This window comes from Phalacrocorax carbo, chromosome 3 (assembly GCF_963921805.1).
Source record: "Phalacrocorax carbo chromosome 3, bPhaCar2.1, whole genome shotgun sequence".
NCBI lineage: Eukaryota > Metazoa > Chordata > Aves > Suliformes > Phalacrocoracidae > Phalacrocorax > Phalacrocorax carbo.
In genome coordinates, this window is record NC_087515.1 from 128,507,366 (window position 1) to 128,532,094 (window position 24,729).

The 24,729-nt window shown below is 55.4% G+C and overlaps 1 protein-coding gene across 4 annotated transcripts in view; it reads left to right on the forward strand.

Annotated features, from left to right (window-relative positions):
• Window positions 1–2,772: 2,772 nt before the first annotated feature.
• Window positions 2,773–24,729, forward strand: part of OTOF (otoferlin) — a 111,737-nt gene continuing 89,780 nt past the window's right edge. For all 4 annotated transcript variants that reach the window (XM_064448387.1, XM_064448388.1, XM_064448389.1 and 1 more), the window contains exons 1-3: window positions 2,773–2,971; window positions 9,744–9,802; window positions 20,198–20,286. In XM_064448387.1, the coding sequence (XP_064304457.1) occupies window positions 2,893–2,971; window positions 9,744–9,802; window positions 20,198–20,286 (227 nt within the window). In that variant the 5' untranslated portion in view covers window positions 2,773–2,892. The remainder of the gene's footprint in view (window positions 2,972–9,743; window positions 9,803–20,197; window positions 20,287–24,729) is intronic.

Genomic DNA, 24,729 nt, shown 5'->3' on the forward strand with positions numbered 1-24,729 from the left:
CCCCAAGAGCCCTCCACCTGTGCTTTTACTGTAGGAACACTTAAATTTCATATGAAATAAAATCAGAAGAAAATAGAATAGAATCATTAAGGTTGGGAAAGACCTCTAAGGTCATCAAGTCCAACCGCCGACCCAACACCCCCAGGCCTCCTAAACCTAAACACTGAACGACGGGGCTCTGAGCAACCTGCTCTGGCTGAAGGTGTCCCTGCTCATGGCAGGGGGTTGGGCTGGGTGGCCTTTAGCGGTCCCTTCCCACCCAAACCCCTCCATGATTCCATGATCTAACCAGAGACTGGAAAATGCTGGTTTAGCAGCATCAGGCATACTGGGCCTGTCTCTGGCTCATGCACGGTCTCGCCTCCCGAGCTCTTGCATGGGCACAAACTCTCATTCACACGATGCGGACCAGCTTGGGCAGGGCTGCACCTTCCCCTCCCAATATTGTCACAAACCTGCCTTTTCCTGAGCCGTCAGCAGCAACCCAGCACGCTGCTGCCTTCACAGCCACCTTCTACCTCCCTGCTACAGCACCCTCACCTCCGGGCCGCGCTGCCAGGGGGTAATTACAAACCTAATGAGAAATGGCACACGCTGTTAATCTCCACAAGTTTCTTCACTCCCACGTGCTTATGAATGATCATAATGATATTTTCCGCTGGTAGGAGAACAGCAGTCCAGACTCTCTAACAGAACCTGATGGGGTAGATGGAAACAGATGTCTTATTTCCAGTGTTTTATTACCCATTTGTGAAGGTTTCATCCTCACGTCTCTCCCTCTGATGATGCCAAGGCTTTCCTGGGTTCGCTTTACACCACAGATGGATTTTTCCTGGAAGTGCTCAAGCAGGAAAGGCTAATGTGTGAGGCCTAAAGACCTTTGTCTCTTCTTCTTCCCAAATGCATGCAGTAATCATTTTCCTTGAAATAAAGGATGAGTTTAAGACTTGAGGAAGGGTGTTCATGTGCAACCCTACAGGCAAGACCTGCTCAAAACAGAGCCACAAGTCTAGATTGTAAAGCTGTCACTTATGTCTGGAAACCCCACTTGATGCTGCTGAGGTTCAGCCTAGAACATGGCAAACACGCAGAGCGGAGCACGGAGCACGCCCCAGCTCGGATACAGGCACAGCAGGGCACGGCACCGCCGGCGTGGCAGCAGTGGCTCTTCCAGGCTGGGATGGCACAGCCCCACCGTGCACCAACACCGCCCGCGCTGCCAGGGCCCTATCTGCATCCAGCAACGCTACCAGACATGTCCCATCCTCTGCCCCAAACTTAGGGTCATAGAATCGTTAAGGTTGGAAAAGACCTCCAAGATCACCAAGTCCAACCCCCAACCCAACACCCCCAGGCCTCCCAAACCATGGCCCCAGGTGCCACGGCTGCACGGTGTTTGAACCCCCCCAGGGACGGTGACTCCCCCACCTCTCTGGGCAGCCTGTGCCAGGGCCTGACCCCTCTGGCAGGGAAGGCATTTTCCCTCACACCCAACCTAACCCTCCCCTGACGCAGCCTGGGGCCGGTTCCTCTCGTCCTGTCACTGGTGACTTGGGAGCAGAGACCAGCCCCCCCCTCACTCCAGCCCCTCTCAGGCAGCTGCAGAGAGCGAGAAGGGCTCCCCTCAGCCCCCTTTTCTCCAGGCTAACCCCCTCCAGCCCCCCCAGCCGCTCCCCATCAGACCTGCTCTCCAACTCGTTCATGGCCCAGCCGAAGGGCTGTGACCTGGTGGCCCTACTGCCATAGCCGTGGGCTGCGCGGGGTGATCTTAGCCCTGCCTCCCGCCCCTGCTCCCTGGCGTTGTGGGGGGACACAGGTAACAGCCCACCCTTCTCCTGCACTGGAGCCCAGGAGATGCTGAGAACGGTGCAGAATCCCTGCGCTGGCCGGATCTTGGTGGTCCCAAGCAGTGGGGGATGATCTCCAGCCCTCCTGAGCACCCTCATCTCCCCTCCCCTGTGACATTTTGTGGGACATCGGGGGGGTAGACATATACTCTTGTCCCAGAGGCTCCAGCTTGCAGATGCCGTGCACCCAGCCATGCTGGGGGGAGCCCTGCCTCAGTTTCCCCACTCACAACCTCCTGCAACCTGAGTGGGAAGATGCCTGCAGCCTGTCCTCCCCCACTGTCCTCCCTCCAACTAACCACCTTCCCTGAGGGAAGGGAAGGGAAAGGAAAAAGGAAAGGGAAGGGAAGAGAAAAAGGAAAGGGAAGGAAAGGGAGGGGAAGGGAAAAAGGGAAGGAAAGGTAAGGGAAAAAGGGAAGGAAAGGTAAGGGAAGGGAAAAAGGAAAGGGAAGGGAAGGGAAAAAGGGAAGGAAAGGTAAGGGAAGGGAAAAAGGAAAGGGAAGGGAAGGGAAAAAGGGAAGGAAAGGTAAGGGAAGGGAAAAAGGAACGGGAAGGGAAAAAGGGAAGGAAAGGGAAGGGAAGGGAAAAAGGGAAGGAAAGGTAAGGGAAGGGAAAAAGGAAAGGGAAGGGAAAAAGGGAAGGGAAGGGAAAAAGGGAAGGAAAGGGAAGGGAAGGGAAAAAGGAACGGGAAGGGAAAAAGGGAAGGAAAGGGAAGGGAAGGGAAAAAGGAAAGGTAAGGGAAGGGAAGGAAAGGGAAAAAGGGAAGGAAAGGGAAGGGAAGGGAAAAAGGGAAGGGAAGGGAAGGGAAGGGAAAAAGGAAAGGGAAGGGAAGGGGGAAGGGAGGGGGAGGGGAGGGGGAGGGGAGGGGGAGGGAAGAGCAGGCGGTGCTGCTGCTGAATAATTCAGCACTGGGGACACACACGGACACACACACACTCACAGACACACAGACACACAGAGACACAGACACACACCGCGCCGCAGCTCCGCGCACGGCCCCGCACCGCCCCGCACCGTCCCGCACCGCCCCGCACCGCCCCGCACCATGGCTCTGCTGCTGCAGCTCCGCACCGTCTCCGGCCTCCGCGGCAAAGCCGACCGCATCGCCAAAGCCGTTTTCCGAGGTCAGTGGGGAGGAGGTGGCTGGGGCGGGGGGTCCCGGCACGGGCTGTGCCCCTGCCGCCGCTGCCCCCTGCCTCAGTTTCCCCACCGCGGCCGTGCTTGGGTTGGGAAGAGGGGATGCGAGCCTGCCGGCTTTAAGGGCTTCTCACCCCTCCCCGCCTGGGGCGTGAGCCCCCGCCTCCCCACCAGAGCTGCTCTCCTGGGGTCCCCCAGCCCACCTGCACCCAGCCTGGGACACTGCAGCCCGCAGGTGCCACCCCTGGGGAGGGGGATTCATCCAGGGGAAAGTAAGTGAAGACCCAGGGTGGCAAATCCTCCCGCTGGGAGCAGGACCCTGCCCCAGCTGGGGGGAGCTGGGCTCCTGCCGTAGGGTCAAGGGCTTGGTCACGAAGCTGTGCCACCAAGAAAGTGTCACTGGCAGGGCCAGGAGGAGAACTTGCCTTGTGCCGGACCTAGCGTGTGCCTGGATTTCTCCTAAGGATGCTGCAGCTTTGGTTTTTCTGCTTGGGTCCGCGCCGGCTCCAAAGCTTTCCAAAGGAAGCTGCAAAAGGAGCAAAACCTCTCCTGGGGTGCTTAACCTTAGCAGCCACCAAACCTTTTCCAACCCTCCCTGGGGCTTGGGGCAGGCTCGGTGCTGGATCCATCCTTGATCGCAGTCGTCGTGCAGGAGCCCACCGGCAGGCGGGCAGAGGCGGGTTGGGATGTTTTGACAGCACTGGGAGTCAGGAATAGGAATCCCTTCTCTCCCTGAACGCGCTGCGGGAGAGCAGGGGAGCAGGTATTTTCATCACCTCCAAGCCAGGCCAGCCAGCACTGCCTGAAATGGCCTTCCCTGCGCTGCCTTAGAGGCCATAGAGTCATTAAAAAGGCACAATTACCCCCTTATTTCCCTGTCCCTGCCTCCCAGCATCAGTGCAGGGGCAGCTAAATACATCTCCAGGATCAGGTCGTCCCCCCGGCCGACAGCGAAGCCTGGAGCGGTCCCAGCCCTAAGCCATGCTTGGTGAAACCCCACCAGCTCCCCTGGCAGCGGGCAGGGGGGATCTGCAGGAGGACCAAAGGCCACCACGGGTTTTCCCGGTGAGCCCCAGGAGGACCCACGTTTCCAGTGCTGAGTGTGCCTGGCCCCGAGCCCGGCACGCAGAGTCCCTGTCGGGTGGGCAGGATCCGTCCCTACCTCAACATCCTTGCGTTAAGAGCCACTGCAAGACCTTACGGTCCAACCGATGGGCCATGGGAACGACACCAACTTCGAGATGCTTTGAGATCAGCACTCTGTGCTCCCGCTGCACCCACCCTCTCGTGCTCCTGCCAGGTCCCGTGTCAGAGCCCGGGGGCACCAGGGCATTTCTCCAGGGTTCCCCATGGTCCCATCTCCATCATCCTCCCCGGCGCAGGCTGGCTCCTGCGTGGTGCAGGATTGCCATCGCTATCACCGGGGAGGTGCAACAGGAAACTTCCCGGGAGTGTTTCCTTCCCCGGTGCTGAGCTGCGAGGAGCTGGGCTCCGCATGGACATTTCTTTCCCAAGGAAGAAATTTAGTGCCGTCTTCGAGGGCAGTTGGGTCAGGGTTTGGAAATTTTTCACCTGGTAGCTTGCTGCAGTCAATTTCTGTGCAAAGAGGGGCTTTAGTCTCACACTGTGAATATCACCACCAGATAACACCACTACCCCCAGTCAGGGATGCCTCTTCCCCTGCCCATCCTGGGCAGCCGCAGAGACACCCGATGCCGCCGTCTTCTCCAAGCTCGGTCCTAGAGGAGAGGTTCCCGGTGACCAGACCCAGCAGGGCTGGATCCTCAGGCTGTGGGTAGCAAAATCTTATTGCTAAAAGGGTGGTAGCGGTGGGTTAGGGAGTGATCCCATGCACGGTTGGGTCGGTGAAGGCAGCAGGTAGGTGGGTTAGGACCGACCCATCCCTTGGGTGTGATGACGGGTGGAGGAGAGTGTGGGTTTGTTCCCTTTTCATGCCACTCAGTGTGTTGTCAGAAGCCACAGCAAGCCTCACCTGTACAGGAAACAGCAATTTAAATTGTCATGTTAATATTTAGCACATCCAGCTCCAAAGCTGATTGACATCTCACCCAAATTCCTTGTCCCAAAAGGGGAGCAAGTGGAGGCAGCCCCGTGTCTGCCCTGCAGACAGGCAAGTCCGGGGGCAGAGCCCCCCGGGGTAGCTCTTTGTCACGTAGCAGCATCATTTTGGTTTGTGGGAGAGCACTGAGCCTGGGGGGCCGGCTAACACAGGACACGAATCCAGGACAGGACCTTGCGTGGGGGGCAGGACCTTGTTCTGGATGAGGGGACCAGAATTGTCACACCATGAGGATCCATGAGTGGTACGACCCTTATGGGAAGGTGATCTTTCTGAGGCACCATGGATTTCAGCAGTTGTAGTACTAGTAAAGTAGGAGTTCTCACATGCTTTCGGTCTTTTCTTGATGTGCTTTTTGGTACTTGTGAGAATTGGCTCATGCCACGTTGTGCCTTGCTTTGGAGGCACCAGGTCCTGCAGGCACCGGGGCTGGACCCTGCCCTGCACCAGTGGGTCCCAGCGCTGGGTCCCAGAGCAGGTGGTTCCTGACGCCCATCTCTGAGGATGCAAAGCACTGCCTTGCATTGCCTTCTCTGAAAGGCTTTCCTGCCTCCGGGCTGTTTCGGGCATGCATAAGCACATCCCGGGGCCGGGAACAGGGTCTGCTCCCCACTGGGTCCCACGCTGGAGGTGGCCGTGAAACGTCCTGGCACTCGGCGCATGGATGGGGCAGAGCTCCTCCGTGGTTAGTGTCTCTGTGGCTCTGGCAATGCGTTGCTGTCCCCTTGCCCCATGAGAATCTGGGAATGATGGGCAGCAGAGGCACGGCACGGTGAGTTCAGCGCTGCTGTGACGCTGCATTACTTGTGTCGTCTTGGCTGCCTCATCCTCTCTGACCTGCTCTTGAAATCCTTGGCTGTAGTTTTGCTGTTTGATTAAAATGATGGTGTGCCACCCCTGCCCTCATCCCCATCCCGGCTGGCCACGGCTTTTCCCTCCAGTCAGGGCTCATCCAAACTGCCCAAGGGCTGCCCAGCCCTAGGCTAACCCCCGCCTTGGGATGGGATGGGATGGGGTGGGATGGGCATGGGAAGGGCTGGGCTGGGCTGGGCAGCTGGGGCTGGGCTGGGGGAGGGGATGGGATGGGGCTGGGCTGGGCTGGGCTGGGCTGGGCTGGGCATGGGATGGGCTGGGGCTGGGCAGGGACGGGATGGGGCTGGGATGGGATGGGGATGGGATGGGGATGGGCTGGGCTGGGGATGCGATGGGCATGGGATGGGATGGGATGGGATGGGATGGGATGGGATGGGATGGGATGGGATGGGATGGGATGGGATGGGATGGGATGGGATGGGATGGGATGGAGCCAGGCACGTTGGCCTGGACCCTCAGTGCCAGACCCAGGGGAACATCCCGGTGTGGATTTCTGGGGTTTGGTGCAAAGGCCACTAGAGGGAAGAGTCTCCTGCCTTTCTCCAGTGACTCTAGAGGGAGCTTTAGACCCCTTTAGCATGGGGTGAGGAGACCTCCACCAGCCTGGCATCCGTCAGTGCTCCTCACAGCAGCCCCTCAGTGCCCTGGAGTTGCTGAACATTGCAGAGAGGGATGCTCTTTGCTAGTCAAGCTGCCATCCAGCCTCCTCCCTCTCTTCACCCTCCATTAGCACAGCCTGGGGGTTCAGGCAGAGCTCCCCGAGTGGGTGTTTGCTCATTCAGCCAAAAGCATCTATTATTGCACGAAAAGGAGTTAAAGAAAGAGTTTGACTCCAGTGTGACAGGCTGCCACGTGCGTTCCTGCAGGCGGGCAGTGCTCTGAAACGCTGCTCGCCTTCAGCTCAGGTGGGAGATGAATAAATCACCACCCTGATGAAAGTGTTCCTGAGAAAGGGCTGAGACTGACAGCCATGTGGGATGGCTATGGAATAACGCTGCTCCTCTTCTCCCAGGGATCCCCGCACTCCCGGCAACCCTTGTGAGCCGTAGCTGCACTATTTGCGTATTGCAAATAGGAGGAACTGAGGCACAGACGGGAGCTCCCAGTTCTGGACTCATGGGAGCAGCCTGGGAGAGGTGCCAGGAGCTCTTCAGGCTGGCTGCAGGGGGAGAGCAGAAAGATGGTGAATTTTCTTCAGCCTGCCCATTTTAGGGTTGCCTGCTCCTGTCCCCCAGCGGGGTCTGAGTTCATACGGGGTCACTGGCCCGCAGCAGTTTTCACTCTTAGGCCAGCCTAATTACGCTTGTGAAGGGGAACTTGCACCCCGGTGCAATTAGAGAGCTTATCAGCTAATTGATCGCAGATGGAGTTATAAAGAGCTTCTTGGCGAGGCTTCATCTCTGGATTAGTGTGTGTAAATGAGGGAGGTTGTTCATGGGTACCCCCTGGAGCACCACCGGCACTGGTGGATGACGGCTCCGCTGTAGTGAATCACCACCACCATGCTTGCTGGACTGGGAGAGGACAGGGCAGGGGAGATTCCACTGTGCTGGCTTAAGTCATGCTTTTAGGAGAAATATTTTGGGTGGCAGAGTGTCCCCCTTGGGGTGTCTTCTCCCAGAGACTGCTTCCTACATGTGTTCACCTACAGCTGATTCGCCCCTGACCTGTGCACGCCTCCTCAATTAGTTTGGTCCCATATCTACACGAGGGTGCTCTGCAGCTCCCCCTTAACCCACACCAAGAGATGCTCTGTGCCTCTGGCACATGGTGTCTGTCCCATCACCTGGGAGGCTGTGGGTCATCAAATCATCGAATCACAGAAGGGTTTGGGTGGGAAGGGACCACTAAAGGCCACCCAGCCCAACCCCCTGCCGTGAGCAGGGGCACCTTCAGCCAGAGCAGGTTGCTCAGAGCCCCGTCCAGCCTGGCCTTGGGTGTTCCCAGGGATGGGGCATCGACCGCCTCTCGGGGCAGCCTGGGCCAGGCTTTCACCGCCCTCACAGTAAAGAATTTCTTCTTAATATCTAATCTAAACCTACTGGCTTTCAGTTTAAAACCATCACCCCTCATCCCATCCCTACACTCCCTGATAAAGGATCCATCCTCATCCTTCCTACGGCCCCCCTTCAAGCCCCAAAAGGCCGCAATAAGGTCTCCCCGCAGCCTCCCCTTCCCCAGCTGCACAACCCCAGCTCTCCCAGACCGGCCTCGCAGCAGGGGGGCTCCAGCCCCCGGAGCATTTTGGTGGCCCTACTCCCGGTGGCTCCATCTCAGTGGAGGAGTGGTCCCATTCCCAGTCCATGTTCCCCCTCCGGGTGAGGGGGTCCAGGCTGCATCCCAGTGCAGCTCCCATCCCACCCCACAGAAAGCAAGGAGGGAACTGGGTCCCCTTGCACTGGGAGGCAGCCAGCATGCCCAGGGTGAGGGTGGGCAGCCCTCCCGTAGCTGATGAGGCTCATAAGTCTCCTCCACCCTCACCCAGAATCAATTGGCATGAGATAAATTCAGTGCTCTGCCTATATCCCTGAGACACTCGAGCATCTGTGGGTGAAGTGATTCATGGCAGGGAGCTGGGAGGGTGAGTTGGGGTACAGGATGCACCTGCTGGGTTTGCTTTACCCAGGTCGGATGCTGCAGACAACAGAAAGCCTGGCAACATGATTTTTTCTGGCTTTCCTTGTGTAAGTTAAATTACAAAGGAATGGGGCATTCCCTGCAAAGAGCCATGTCATCAGGATATCGCAACCTTTGGCAAAATAAAGTAAAATATTTGTGTCTGTTCTAAAGTTGACCCTGCAGCAGTAAGGGGTACCCTGGCGTCCGCTCCCCCTGACCACAGGGTTTTCTGTGCAATGCCGGGCCCAAACCAGACTCATGCACAAAGCTGGATTTAATTACCCAGAAGAGAGTTTTCCTTTCTGGAAGGGAAAACCTCAGTGTGATTCCCTGATTAAATATTAGCATTTTTATAAGTTTTCCTCCTGCAGGGTTATGAAGTAGTTATTAACTAGAAATATTGATTCAGGGGGGTGTGGGTGGGTAAGGTTATCCTACTGAGAGCAGCTGAAAGCACGGGGCAATCTATAAGCTGGGGCTCCTTGGGAAAACCTGATTATTATAATAACTAGTGCACATGCTTGGCTGCCCCCCCGGGCTTCCCCTCCACAGCAGCTCGCCTGGCTGCTCCTCCTCTCCTCTCGTCCCTGCTCCCAGCTGACCGGGGGCTTCCGACGCTCCCCTGCCCGCCCAGGCGGAGCAGCCTGAGCTCCTCATCCTCCCCAGGTCCCTGCCCCGGGGCAGCACCCCACCGACCCGGGTATGTGGCGGTGGAGGGATGCTGCCATTGGGGTGGGCACGCGTGGCCGCATCCCTGCGGTTGGGCTCAAACGTGCGGATCCTCCGCTCTGGGCAGGTTTTCTTGGGGCAGCTGGTCTTAAATCTCATCCCTGGGCTTTGAGCGCACTGCTGGGGTGTGTAGACCTGCATCCCAATACCCCAAAGCTTGAGGAGCCCCTGTTGAACCCACATAAAAGCCTCTGCAGAAACCGCCACAACCCGCATCCCTCTGCTCTACAATAGATGAGACAAGATTTGAACGCACCGGTTAAGCACACTGCAGAAAACACCTTCTTACTGAGCTCTTAAAGCAGATCAATGTTTAGTGCCGGTGCTGGGGAGTTGTAGCTGGATTCACCCTCTTGCGTGGGCTGTGTCCCCTCTGCACCCCTTTGCGCACACCCACACGTGCCTGCGGTGCGCAGTACCTCGCTGCAACCAACCTGGTTTTCCTCTCCCCTCTCCAGGGCTCTCCTTCTACACCCGAGTGCTTGAAAACTGCGAGGACGAGGCCAGGTTTGACGAGGTAAGAGGAGACGTGTTTTCCTCCTGGTCTGTCTCATGCGTCTGGTTTGCTTTGCCGTGACTCCCTGTCCAGATGAATATCCCCGTTCCCCGATTTAAGCAGGTGGGCATCTTCGTTGTCTGCTCCAGGGTTTCTCCTGGCAGGTACCAAATGGGTCTCTTGGCTGTGTTCTGGCTGGGGCCGAGGACACGGGGTGTCCCGTGGAACAGCCTTACAGAACTTCCCCTTGGGGTGAATAATTAAAAAACAATTTAAAAATCAATACGGTTTGCGCTGAAGTTTCAGGAAAATTTGCTTGTCTCCACTGGGCAAATCCCGCAGGGCTTTTGGCTCTTCTTTTCCTTGCCTTGGGGGGAAAAACTCCTCCTTGTTTCAAATCCCTGGTGCCTCAGCTGTTGACGCTCAGCCTGCCAGCCTCCCCCGCCCCGTCTGCACCCCTCGACTCCCAGTGGGTAACAAGCCCATGGATCCGCTTTGGGTACCCATCGGGTGAGGTATTGGCCTTTAGCGCTTGGCTTTGGGCTTGAACAGGGAGAGAGGAGGAATTGAAACCCAGGTTTTGTGTGGTTTTAAAATACAGCCTTTTCTTAAGCAGTTAAATCCGAGATGATTGAAATAAGGTCACCCACACAAACAGGGGAGAGAGGTGCTGCTGAGAAGTCACATTCAAAATGGAAAAATGCTTTCAAAAGAGAATGGATGTTTTCTGTGATTGCTTTGTGTTCCTCGCAGAAGATAACCGGTTCCCAGGGGCTGGGGAATACCCGGGGCTATGAGGAATATTAAGGTCTTTAAATTGTTTATCACTTTCTAAAACTTTTTCACCTTTAGGAAATAAGGTTTCATCCAAGTTCTAGGCATGGGATGTTTTTGTGGGGTGATAAATCCCATGGTGTTCCCAGCCCCTCTGTGTCCCCGGCACATCTTAGTCCTTGCTCCAGGTTTTAGGAGAAAAGCTTAATCTCAGTCTCCCCTAAACAGCCAGGGAGGATTAAAGGGCAGGGGAAGCCCACAGCTTGGGCAGGGTGGGATCTGCCACTGGTACCCCCAGTGTTGCACCACGGGGCCGGTGGGGCCCAGCGAGAAGGTGGCTGGAGATGTGGCTCCCACCGCGCTCCTACAAGGCGGGGGCAGCCGGGGGAAGCTGCTGGTGGTAACAGGATGCAGATTTCTATAGATCTGCACGCAGCAATTTGTTAGTATAATAACCGATTGGAATAACAACCACGGAGGTGTGCACTGGCAGAGCTGCCTGTGTCTCAAAACTCTTTGTGATGCGAATGAGGAGATCCTTCCCCCGCCAGGGCTGAAGGGCTGGAGGCTCCGCTCGCTGTCTCAGGCTTGGTGGGATGCCCGATGCCGGCTGCTCCGAGTGCTTGGTGCTGCACAGTGATCTTGGGGCACCCCAGCCATGCTCTGAGCCCCCTGCAGTCCCAGGCAGTGTGCAGGAAAGGATGGGCACTGCTGCATGTCAGGAGGACGAGGGCAGGAGACCTTAAAAGACAGCAGGTCTAAGTGAGCCTTGAGCCACAGATGTATGTTGGTGTGCATTGCATTTTCTTCTATCCTGCTGACCGTCCCCCGGGCTGCATCCCCAGCAGCGCGGGCAGCCGGGCGAGGGAGGGGGCTCTGCCCCTCTGCCCCGCTCTGTGAGACCCCCCTGCAGCGCCGCCTCCAGCTCGGGGCTCCTCAGCACGGGACAGACACGGGGCTGTTGGAGCGGGGCCAGAGGGGGCACAGAAATGCTCCGAGGGCTGGAGCCCCCCTGCTGCGAGGCCGGGCTGGGAGAGCTGGGGTTGTGCAGCCGGGGAAGGGGAGGCTGCGGGGAGACCTTATTGCGGCCTCTCAGGGCCTGAAGGGGCTGATAAGAAAGGTGGGGACAGACGTTTTAGCAGGGCCCGCAGCGACAGGACAAGGGGAGATGGGTTTAAACTAAAGGAGGGGAGATTCAGACTAGAGAGAAGGAAGGAATTGTTCACGCTGAGGGCGGTGAAAGCCTGGCCCAGGCTGCCCCGAGAGGTGGTCGATGCCCCATCCCTGGGAACACCCAAGGCCAGGCTGGACGGGGCTCTGAGCAACCTGCTCTGTGCTGCATCTGCACGGTGTTTGAACCCCCGAGGGACGGTGACGCCCCCACCTCTCTGGGCAGCCTGTGCCAGGGCCTGACCCCTCTGGCAGGGAAGGCATTTTCCCTCACACCCAACCTAACCCTCCCCTGACGCAGCCTGGGGCCGGTTCCTCTCGTCCTGTCACTGGTGACTTGGGAGCAGAGACCAGCCCCCCCCTCACTCCAGCCCCTCTCAGGCAGTTGTAGAAGGCAAAGAGGAATTTTTGGCCCAGGCAGTAATCATACTTAGCGAATAGCATGTAAGCAGAACAAAAACCCCATCCAATCAATCTATTTTACTGTTCTCTTTAGTGATAACTATTAAAATACTTGTTTGTCAAACCAGTATTTTAATGTTTCCAACCTAGGCACGCGTAGGACTGTGGGTGAGGACCACAGCCATTACACAGTGTGACATTTCCCCTTCAGATGAAGGTGAGGGGCAGCCTATGTTTCTGTTTCAGAGATCCCCATGCTGCTTTCATTAAATAACTAAAGTATTAAAAAAAAATCTAAACAATTGTAAGTAAAATATTTCAATAAAGTGTTTATTGGAAAAAAACACTTATAGACCTAAGAAGACAGACCAAATGAAGCTGTATCTTAAAGGCAAATTAATGGTAAATTAAAGGTAATTTAAGGGCAAATTAAAGGTAAATTAAGCTTGATAGACATTTACAGCGCACCGTGACCCGATACTATCCCAACTGGCCCGAAGGAGTTTGATGAGCTCTGATGGCACGTAGTGAACGGCGCAGAAAACATGTAGGCAAGGCTGCATTTTCGGGTTCACCCCTCCGGGTTTGCTGGGAACTGAGCCACATCTGCAGGATTAGCCCGAGTGGGCCGTGCCTTCCGTCTGGGTCGGAACGGGGAGGCTGCGGCTTGCCCTCCTCTGCAAATCGCCCAGAGCTCTGTAAGAGCAGCCGTACTGGTGGTGCAGCCCTGCCGCCCACTGGGGGGCTGAACGCCGCTCCCCGCTCGTGCACAGCCGGACAAGCCTGATGACAGGCACAGCCCACGAATTTTATTGAATAAAATTTTATTATTGCATCACTGCAGCGCTCAACTATTCCCCAAATATTCCTCCGCAGGGGGCTATCTCACGGGGGGCCTTCGGAGGGAGGTGATGGGCGCACGTGGTCTGTGATGCCTGTGGTGCACCAAATTGAGCTCTTCTAGATGAGCCCTGATGGCTGGAGCAGTAACGAGAGGCGCCAGCTCTCTTGTGGAGAGATGATTGCTCCGTGACCCAGCCTCTACGAGTTTTTGCCATTAGCTGCTAGGTGAAGGGGACCACCCTTGATGCCAGCGCATCTCTCTTCCCGTCAGCGCCGAGGAGCTGGCTGGCAATTCCGGCAGCAGGGCTGTTAGTGGGGGTGGGCTGCCTGGCAGGAGGACGCAAACTAGAGAGGTCCATCGCTCGGAGAAGGTGTTGTGCACAGGAGACAACGGTTTTGGTGCAGGCTGTGGTGCGGGAGGTTCCCCGCACCCAGGCTGGGATGCACGGTGTGGCAAGGGTGGTGAAAAACCTGCAGGGAAACCCTGAGCGAGAAGCCTCAGAAATTACCCCGTTTCCTCCTGTTTTCACCTGGAAATGGGGTAAAATTGTGACCTTTTTTCTGGGGGTGATTGGGATGGAGGGGATGTGTCATCCTCCATGTGGGGAAGGCTTTTGAAGCTGAGCCGGCTGATCTCTCATCTCTGTGGGGTGAGATAAAAGGGGGTGAGGATGAAGAGGATGCTCCCTGCCTCATCTCAGAGCTGGGGACAAGCAGAAAATTCACATTAGGTTCGTGTGAAGCCAGAGGCTTTTTTGACAGCACTAACGAACCCATCGGCTTTCCCTGCCGACACATTCACAGGGACCCGCTACCAGGCTGAATCTGGGCTGCCCTAGTGGTTTCATTTGTTTGGTTTCACTCTATTTCTTTTGCAATTATTTTTATTCATTGCTTAATGAATTATGCAAAGCCTGTGCTTCTCCAGAGCCTGGGGAAGATAAGCTGCTGGCTATTCCAGAGGGTAGCTGCAGCACTACGGCTGTACTTTACATTATCAGGAATGGCCCCATTGTGTCCTGCCTGCACCCAAAGCGCTTCTTCTTGGAGGGGCCAGCCCTCCTGCAGGCACCCACAGGAGGGAAGGGGACTCCTGTGATGGTGCTGGGCATGGAGAGCTGCGGGTGGGCCGTGCGTGGTCGCCTTTGCCTGCATTCAGCCTCTCCTGAAGGGACCAGGACAGGCTAAAGCACTGCTGCCAGGAAAGCCGAGACCTGCAGCTGTGACCCGAACATCTGGAAATGCCCCTGATGAATCAGGCTTGGAGGTGACAGGCAGGATGAGCTTCCAGCCAAGGCTCCCAGGTGTTGTGGGAGACATGGCTTAAAGAGAGGTGACAGGTCTTAAAGAGGGGAAATATGGCTTAAAGAGGGGTGACATGGCTTAAAGAGAGGTGATATGGCTTTAAAAGGGGTGAGTTGGCTTAAAAAGGGGTGACATGGCTTGCAAAGATGCCCTTTCCCAGCTCCCTTAAAGCAGCCTCACTGGAAGTGTCTGGATTCTGTATTCTGCCAAGGAATTTCTCTGCCTCTACCTTTCCCACACCCCCCGCCCCCCTTGTTAATAAAACCAGGTAAAATTGACCCAGCAGGTAGCGCTTGCTTAGCTTTGCATGGGGCTTTTAACAATAAAACCGGTAAGAATAAAGAGGCAGCCAGCCAGGGGAGGAGGAAGGGTTTAAACCCATCATCCCTTGTCCTGTCGCTGCAGACCCTCCTAAAAAGCCTGTCCCCCGACTGCTGGGCAGGTCACTGAGGAATAAAACGGGTTTGTGGATTATACTATTACTTTAATAGTGACTTAGTACTTAGATCATGGCATGGCTGGAGGGACTCCTGATGGATGGGAGATCATCAGTCCCAGAAGATCAGCTGCGGAGGGCGAGGAGGGTGGGGAAGCTGGGTGGGTGTAACGCCCAGCACAGTGCCACACAGAGGAGCCCAACCGCCTGACTTGGAAGGAGATGGGAAACCCCACAGGAGGCAGATTTGGGACAACCCGCTGTCCCCACCCGGCAGCGTGCAGCATCCCTTTGAATGCGACCCTTGGTTAGATGTCAGGTTAGAGTTTGTCATCGGTGTGCTTTGTTTCTCAGCAGGGATGTTTTGCAAAACGCTCGGATGTGAAAACGGGCCGGAAGGTTGAGTGGGGCTGTTGCTGCTGCCAGGGGCGGAGGGACAGATGGATGTGCTCTCAGAGACCTTCCAGCCTCCCTCCCTGGGCTTCTTGGGCACCGGGGGCCATCAGACCGCCTAACTGCATTGGATAAATGTAAAGTCTGTGGCTTCCACGCTGCAAGCTAACGCCAGCGCTCCTGCTGAAGCAGAGTGGCCGTTGCAAGTTTTTCTAGTGACAAAAGGCGCATTTTAGCAGCAGCCTTCCAGCCTGCCCCCACGCCACCTCCTGCCGCAGGAGCCCTCTGCCACGGCCGTGGGTAAACACAGCGAAGAGCAGCCATTAAGTGCAGCCCCTTGCGAGGGTCGGGCTCTCCCTGGACGGGCTGGGTCTGAGAGGAGAGTCACCTCCGCGCTCTCCACATCTGGGGAGCGCTTTAGGGGTGGGGGTGCATCGCAGGCCCTGGTGCTGTTGGGTTTTCGTGGCTTGGTGGAAAGCAGCCTGGGAAGGGAGGCGCGGGAGCCGCCGCGGGGGCTGCAGCCCCTGTTTGTGTTCGCTTCCCAGCCCACGTTACCCACCACCCCGGTATTCACCTTCAGCCCAGGCACTCTGAACCGATGAGGGCAAGTGATCCCTCAGGGCCTGTTATACATTAACTGAGGAAACTTCAGCTCCAAAACATCCACCCTCTTTCATCGCCTGCATGAAGGGCAGCTCCCTGCGAGGGTGTCGAGGGGAGGAAAGCCTGCCTGCAAAGAGCAGAGGTTGTGCAAATGCAATGCGGTTCTTGGGTGGCAGCAGCTGCCCCGGTGCCGGTGAGAGCGGCAGGAATTTGCAGTGAGACGATGCCTGCCCCGGCAGAGCCTGCGCTGGGTGTTTTTAGCAGGGCGCCCGTCCCCGGTCTCCCTTCTGGAGGGGCATAGCCTGGGCTGGTGGCATTGCTTTGCCTCTCCGCGATGCGAAGGGAGGGCTGGCTTCAGCCCAAGGGCGATTCCCCGTGTGCATCTCCGCAGGCAGCCAGGAACAACATCTAAAAAGCCAAATGAAAGGCTTCAGGTAGCGCCTTGGCTTGGTGGGAGAACAGAGGGCAAAGGCTGGGGAGCTGACGCCCAGAAATTCGAAGCAAGAGCGTGGTGCAAACGTTTATCGGCGAAGGCAATCAGCTGTGGAAACCACTTATCTGGAAGTGTAATTAAATGTTGGTGCTTGAATTCTGGGTTGTCTTTTTTTTTTCTCCTTTTTCCCTGTTAAAATTATGTTCTGACGGAGGTACAGGGAGTATCCGTGTTTGATTTAGGAGCCTTTGAGTGAAACACGAAAATCCGTGGAGTGGGATGTTTAAGAGGTCAGGCTGAGCAACTGTAATAATCTTTTCCAGGCTTAAAAGATCATGCTGCTGCTGCTGCTGCTGCTGCTGCTGCTGCTGCTGCTGCTAATAATAATAATAATAATAATAATAATAATAATATGCCTCTCCTAGGAGGGAAACCGTATCAGCCAGTTCCTTTGAGCTCTTTTTTCCCTGCCGAGGCTGAGGCGGCTCTAGCACTCAGAGATAAGCGCAGAGAGGTGCGTTTTCATTTCACAGCCGGGCTGACTTGCCACTGTCAAAACTTCACTTGCAAAGTGCTGGACATGGTCTGGGTGCCCCAGATCCACCACCCGCCTCACCAAAATGCTCAGAATCAAATGGCAGTCGGAGAAGCTGAGAGCAGCCTCGGGGGCAGCAACGCTCTGGGATTCACTAGCGCAGGGAGCAGCGCGTTTGTAAAACAAAGGCAGGGAAAATAAATTTGTAAAACTCCTGACCGGGTGCCGCGGGTCAGTCTGAGTGGTTTTCCATGCACTGGGATAAAACCAGGAGGAGTCTGAGGGTGACTGGGCAGACTGGCAGAGCATGGGCCATGGGCTGGGGAGCACGGTGCAGAAGTTTATTCGCAGCCTGAGGATCTGGGTGCCCATTCCCTGCCCTGTCAGTGTTGTTTTGGGGGTGGATTTTGGGCAGCTTCCAGAGCAGGGTGCCCTCCTTTAATCTGAGGCATACAGTCATGGCTGGATAGTCTGTCCAGAAAGGAGAGAAAGAGTGTGACCCCCTCCCAAAGGTGAGCCGTGGCTTGGTTTGTACCCAGGACATGCCAGGGTTTCTCCAGCGATGGAGAGCCCAGAGGAGGGGTGTTGATTTAGGTGGGTAACCTCTAAGCATCCAAGTCAGGTGGAGGAATCCCAACCCTGATTCTTAAGCCCCAATCCAAGAGCATCTGCTCTGTATTCTGTCCTAAACTATTTAGCCAAACCCAGGGGATCTGCAGCAGAATTCAAATCTGAGCCCCAAGAAACCAGGGACCACAGCACGAAGGGAATACTTCTGATGGCGGAAAATGGTACCCTGGTACCGCATATTCCGGGATTTTAGGCAAAAGCCCACGTGCTTGAAGCAAATTGCATTAGTGTCTCCAGGCGGGTGGGTCCCTCTGGGACCGGGGGCGTGCAGGCGTGTGTGCCAGGGGCGCTCGCGGGGCGGCGCGGCGCGGCGGAGGGAGGGTGCTCCCCCACGCCCTGCATCGCCCGCCAGCCTCCCGGGGCTCGCTGCCGCCGCCGCAGCGGGTGGGCTGCGGCTGAACGTCCCCGCACGAGCTTCTTGGTGCGGAAAGCTGTCAGCAAGGCCGTCCGGCGGGGATCCTGGCAGCCTTCCTAGCACACCGCGCTTTCCATAGTTATTATTTTGCTGCCTGACAAACCTCTAACCGCGGGGGAGGATGCCTGCACATCGTTATTTCTGTATCTTACCTTGGTAGCCAAGCTCGAGCTCCGGGATCTGCTCATTAGAGGACCAAACTGTAGAGCCGGACTTCCCTGTGCTTGGTGCTCTATGTACGCAAAGAGCAAGAGGCAGCCTCTGTCCTGCACCCTACAGCCCAAGGGTGGGGAGCAGAGATGTACCTAAATGATATTGTGGCAGAGGCCGGGATGCCTCTCCCCCAGTTTCTCCCCCAAATTTGGTCTGTGGACAAGCAGAGAATGGTATTTCTGAGGAAGGAAGATAAAAAACAACCCAGGAACTGGGCTCTGCTGGGGTTTCAGGAGATGCTTCCAGACTCCCTTAAACCCCCGGTCTGTGTCAGAGGTGTGTGAGCAGAAAAGAGCCTGTCCCTGGACGGCGGTTCATTCTTCTGTGGAGATAGCGGAGGGGCTTGGGTTTGTCTTGTAGTGGCCAAGGCTCTGGACAGAGGGATCAGAGCTGAGGCGCTGCTGATGTGGTGGGGATGCACAGACATCAGGTATCAGGAAGGACCAGGAGGATCCTTTCAGGGCTTGAAGGGGCTGATAAGAAAGGTGGGACAGACGTTTTAGCAGGGCCTGCAGCGACAGGACAAGGGGTGATGGGTTTAAACTAAAGGAGGGGAGATTCAGACTAGAGAGAAGGAAGGAATTGTTCACGCTGAGGGCGGTGAAAGCCTGGCCCAGGCTGCCCCGAGAGGTGGTCGATGCCCCATCCCTGGGAACACCCAAGGCCAGGCTGGACGGGGCTCTGAGCAACCTGCTCTGGCTGAAGGTGTCCCTGCTCACGGCAGGGGGTTGGGCTGGGTGGCCTTAAGCCGTCCCTCCCCACCCAAACCCTTCTGTGACTCTGTGATTCTGTGATCCAGGCAGAAATCATGTCCCCTGTGCTTCAGCTTTCTCCATCTTAGAAGCACCCAGAAGTCCTGATCCTGGCAGAGCAGCTTATCCCATAGTAATCTACCACTGCTTTTAAAAGTGCAGCGTTTCCCTTGGGACGCGCTAAGCTCCGGTCTCTCTGGCCACCGCGGGGCAGGTGCTGGGAACGCCGCCCGCTGCTGCGGGGCAGGGTGGGGAGCCTGGCTGAAGCTGCAGGTAATAGACGGGACCGGTTTAACATCCAGAACGTTGCGGGAGGTTGAAGCTGCTGTGCTCATGACAGGTTGGACTCTGTCCCCTTCACCAGCGGGTCTGGGGGCAATGGTGGAGAGGAGAGGCTGGGGGCAGGAGCACAGGGCTGATCAACCTCCTCCTGCACGTGTTGAGGAGCTCTGAACAGTCCGGGTAGGAGAACTTCTCAGGCCAGAGAGGCACGGTGGTGGCAGGAGGGACCAGACGGCTCGTAATTAAGCTTGAGACTGCTGGTTGCATTTACCAGCCTAGGTAGTACCGGCTAAGGGAGCATCAAAGCGGTGGGAAGGAGCGAGCAGAGGCCATAAGGGGATGAGGTACGTCCCTGCGACGGAGAGCCCAGATGCAGCTGCAGAATGAGGAGTGAGGCTGGACCGTAAGCAAAATGATGTCACTATCTTGGAGCCATTTCTAGTTTTCTTTTATATTTCAGGATTTTTTTCGTTTGCTTCCTTGACTCACTGCTGAAATTATAAAGGGGGGAAAAATAGCTTAAAAATGAGTGTTGGCATATTTCTGAAAAGTCACTAATTTCTTCCTGTGAAGTTGCTTGATAAGCACTTTCCCTTCAAGACTTTGAATGCGGTCCTGCCGCTCCTGCAAGCGATGCAGGGCTCAACCCCGCTGCCTCCGCACCTGGGGCATCACGTCCCCATCCCGGCGTGCACCGAGAGCAGCCTGGCAAGGGGGTGTGCTTGGCTTTGGGAGGTCACAGGAGACCCGTGACTTGGAGAAGTGAAGGCAGCTCGGGCGGTTTAGCCTAGCAGATGGACTTCTTGGCTTGGGAAGCAACAAAACCACAAATGAAAGTGATTTTTATATGTATATACATTTATGCATACATACGTATTTTTTATATATATACACATATAAAAGGTGGGACTTGATGATCCTAGAGGTCTTTTCCAACCTTATTGATTCTATGATTCTATGAAATACGTAAATGTAAAACATATGTGTGAATATTCACACTATATATATAAAATACTTGGCACTGAGGCACATGCTTCATGAGACCCCTGTAAAACATCCCTGTCTGCCTTTTTGCTTGGAAAAAGTTCGGCCAGTTAGCCTTTTGTCATGGTCATCTGGCGAGTTAGGCTAGTTAGCTCTTCTCCATGGTCACCACAGCTCCATCCCCATCGCCTCTGCAGCAGCTCCCTGAAACAAGCCTGACCTCTCCCTCCTGTCCTTTCTCCGCAGACCTTCCGCTGGCCGGTGGCAAGCAATATCGACGGGAATGAGATCCTGGAGATCCAGGTGTTCAACTACAGCAAAGTCTTCACCAACAGGTGAGAGCGTGGTCTGCCCTTCCCTCCCACCGACCCCCCGGGTCCTCCCCGGTGGGAAGAGGGAGCTCCTGCTTGAGCTGGAGCCACATCCCAGGTTGGTGAGGAGGCTGGAGGGTGAGGAAGACGGGGGTGGTTGATATCTCCTGGGAAGGGCAAGGAAGCGCAGGGGCAACGCATCCCGCTCAGCGAGTGAGGTTGGTAACGACCAACGACTAGACGGTGGTCAGTGCCACGGCTGTGCCGTGGTTTTCCCAAGGTGCTGCCGCTTGGTTCAATGCAATTTGCATGTGTTTAAAAGGAGCTGAAAGCTTTTGGTTAATTATCAAGGCGGGAGTCGATACCTAAATGTAGTTCCTCGGCTTTTGCAAAGTCTGCAAGTGTTTATTTACCTTATTCTTGTAATTTTTTCTCACATAGAGACTATGGGTTTTGCCAGGACTTATGTATTATGTGCAATTTATGAACACTTTTTAAGGTTTCTCCCAGTTCTTCCAAAACTTCTAAGTTTTCCCCCCACATTAATAATGAACATGAGAGAAGGAAAGTTTGTCTGTCCCTTCTGTCAGCCTTAGTGTATTTCATACATTCCTCCATGCTGTCATTGCAAAAATATGGGAGCATTTCGCAAAAAACAGGGGTGGCGTACATGAGGTGTCCTACAGAACATTCACACTGACTTTAAAGGGGGGAAAGGAAAAGGGGAGCCGAGGAAGGGCTCATGCTTGTGGTTGGACATTGCACTAATGCTTTTGCACTGAAATCCAGTGGCTTCCCCAGCAGGGTCTCCTGAACATCCCCCAGGCACGTGTTCGTGCAAAAGCTTGCTTCAGAGCAAAAGAAATGAGTCGACAGGCAGGCGGCGTGCAGGGCAGGCACGTTAAATATGCAAGGTTTTAAAAAAAAAACCATAAAAAAAACCTCCACAAGCAAAACAATAAACCTAAAAGACAAACTGAGAAGAAAAATCACCTACCTTTGCCTTGCTTTTAAGTAGGAGCTTGAGTAGCAGAAGGAGAGTTGAAGAAACTTGGTTTCTTCAATCGCTCTCTGGAAAGGGAAAGGTAAGGGGCCCCCGGAGGGTCCCAGCCCAGGTGGATGCGTTGGGTGGGGAAAGGGTGGCAGATACCCGCAGAAGGGCGGCCCAGGGCTTGCGGGGAGATCGCAGCTCTGCCGCAGGGGCCGTCGGCGGTACGAGTCACTTCGGGTTGTGTTCGGACCACCTCCTACAGGCCCCTTCACCGAGACAGCGCAGTTGTGGTGGCAGTAAGTGCGTGAGTGATGGGCACACGGAATAGGAGATCTGAATCGTTTCTGCAGCCCTGAACTGTCCCAGGGCCTGTGTGAGAAGGGACTCCTCGGGTGCTGTGGGCAGCAGACAGGCGATGGGAGCCTGAGATGGACAGATGCAGACCTGGAGATCCACCTCCTTCCCCAGCCCGTGACAGCTCCAGGCTCCAGAACCTGCTTTTCATGTTAGCAGTGGTTTTTTTTTCTTTGACTCGATGCTCCTTCATTGCCTTCCTTCACTTTCTACTCCCCTGGTGTGAGCGAACAGCCTGGATGCTGCCACGCATTTGCACAGGCTTAGTGCAGCCGGCAGCTGGCCGACATGAAGGGACAGAGCATCCCTCCATCCACAATGACCTGGACCTTCATATCTTCGTTACCCAGCAGACGGGAATGAAAAGATGCCAAATGAACCAGATACTTTTACCCTAACAAACTGCTCCTCAGGATGTGCACAATTTACCTCCCAGACAGCAAGTCTGCGTGCTGTGCACACAAAGAAGCAATCCCTTCTCTCTCTCTCTCTCCGTCTTAAAAGCTGGGAAAAAAAAAATTCACTTGGAAGGTGCAATAAAAAGCAGAAAGTGGTGTTTTTGTGTCTGGAAATGAAGAACCGTCACTGTTCCTCCATGGAATTGGGAATTGGAAAGGCCAGGGCATATCAGCAGGTTGCACTGATTAGAGGCTGAGAAAGTGATCACTCGGGTAATTCTTTCTGCTTAAATGGTGACCAAAGTCTCTTAGAAATTTCCAAATACCCAACACAAAGTAAATATCCAGCTAGTTCAGTCAAATTGCTTAAAGTGCCTTTTTTCCACTGGTGAGCTGCATATGCAAAGAGGTCGGCTGTATCAGCCAGCCAAGAGCCATGCCCGCTTCCAGGACGACCTTCTCTTTTGCCATTTTTATCAATTTGGACATTCTCCTCAGTTTGCCTCTGACTCGTGAGGGCCTGGGCCGCCGCAGAGGAGCACGCGCTGAGCCCCCTTACCTTTGGGCAGCAACTGCTGATGCTGCAGGGGAGCAGGCTGCAGCCGCATCCCAGCAGTGCCACGGGCTGCCCAGGGAGGCTGTGGGGTCCCTTCCCTGGAGACATTCACCCCCCGCCTGGACACGGCCCTGTGCCCCTGCTCTGGGGGTGCCTGCTCCAGCAGGGGTGGGACGGGGTGGTCTCCAGAGGCCCTTCCAACCCCCACCATTCTTTGCTTTTGTGATTAACTTCATTCCTCACCATTAAGGGATGACCAGTTCAGCAGTCTGGTTCCACCACCCCATGAGAATTGCCTCCTTCCATCAATTTAGTGCTCCCTTGGTACAAAGAACCCCCCACATGCTGTGGCCCCTGCCCCAGGGACCCAGGAGTCTGCGCTGAGGCAGCCGGGCTCCCCCATCGCGGTGTCTAGAGCACATGAAACCAGGAGCATCTCTGCCCATTGCTCGGCAGGTATTTTCTGCCCTCAAAAGCACATTTGTAGTCGAAGCACCTCTCAGTCTTGTTTTTGAGAAGGCTGTTCTTGGCACCTCTCACTGCAGAGCGATTTTTACCATCTCAAATCCTCTTTGCAGCTCTTTATGCCACCAACGTTCAACTTTCAGCATCCTCCCTCTAAAGTACAGGCGCAGGCTGGATGCACCCGCTTCTGCCCTGCATCTCCCCAGCCCTGCGGCCTGAAACACACCTCTCCTCTCCCCCATCCCTCCTCCGTCTGTGCAGGTACGGATTAATCGGTGGTTTATCCACCGTGCGGGGCTGCCGGTGCACCGCACTCTCCGGAGCTGTTGCGTTCATGAGTCGGGTCCGTTTTCTGCCAGCCTGAGGTGCAGATGCTGCTTCTTGGAAGTGTTTTTGGTGCAGGAGTGCCCTCTTTGGCTCAGGCGCATCCCAAAGCCCCCGCTGCTCTGCGGGGCTGCCTCCACCCTGTCAGTCTTCACATCATTTGAAAATTTGATTGTAAGTTATTTTTACATCGCAGTCACTGATGTAGTAGTAGTCATGGGCTTAATAGCAAAATTGCACTATGGCACTGTCAGTCGAAGATGATTCTCAGCTGATGCCCTATTTTTAGGGTTTCTCCATTAATCTGCACTCGTTAGCGTGTAGCGCTGATAGCAGGCAGTGCTGAACCAAACAGTTTGTAAGAACCCGCTCCTCGCGTGCGGTTACCAAACAAACCGACCCCGAAGAAGGAAACCAAGCTTGTTTTGACAGGCTCGATCTCCTCATAAACCTACCTTGAATGTCACTGATTACGCTCCCGTTTTTAATTGCTTATTCATTGAATCCTGCACAAGCTTTCCTATTCTTTTCCTAGGACGGCTGCCAGGTTAAACCTGGCTCTCCCCACCCACCCCGTACGAACTCTTTGCTGCACTGGCATTTATCGGTATTTCCAGCTTTGTTAAAAATTTATATCAGTGGATCAGAGGCTGCTGGTTCAAAAGAACCATGACGGTTACCCACAAACCACCCTTGGCCTGCAACAACCAACAAATATTTACCCAGCATGTTCACAGAGTCATTGAATCATCGAATCACAGAAGGGTTTGGGTGGGAAGGGACCGCTAAAGGCCACCCAGCCCAACCCCCTGCCATGAGCAGGGACACCTTCAGCCAGAGCAGGTTGCTCAGAGCCCCGTCCAGCCTGGCCTTGGGTGTTCCCAGGGATGGGGCATCGACCACCTCTCGGGGCAGCCTGGGCCAGGCTTTCACCGCCCTCAGCGTGAACAATTCCTTCCTTCTCTCTAGTCTGAATCTCCCCTCCTTTAGTTTAAACCCATCTCCCCTTGTCCTGTCGCTGCAGGCCCTGCTAAAACGTCTGTCCCACCTTTTTTATCAGCCCCCTTTAAGCACTGAAATGCAGAGCTCATCCTCCCCAGCGGCCAGACCCCGGGCAGAGCCTCCTCTCACCCAGCTGTGGGACACAGCTGGACCAGCCCAGCTGCCCAGGGCAAGTGTTGGAGCGTTCAGCACAGCAGAAGAGTATCCAGCACCTCCCTGCAGAGGTTTGCTGAGTTTAATTACCTGTTCCGTTTCTCTCTGCTAAATTGAAAAGCCCTTCACAGTAGAAATAGTTCCCTCATGATGGCATTTATAGGCAGTGGTAAAATGAGCTCCAAAGCGTGTCTGTGGCAGCGTGCCTTCAGCCTGTCCCTCAG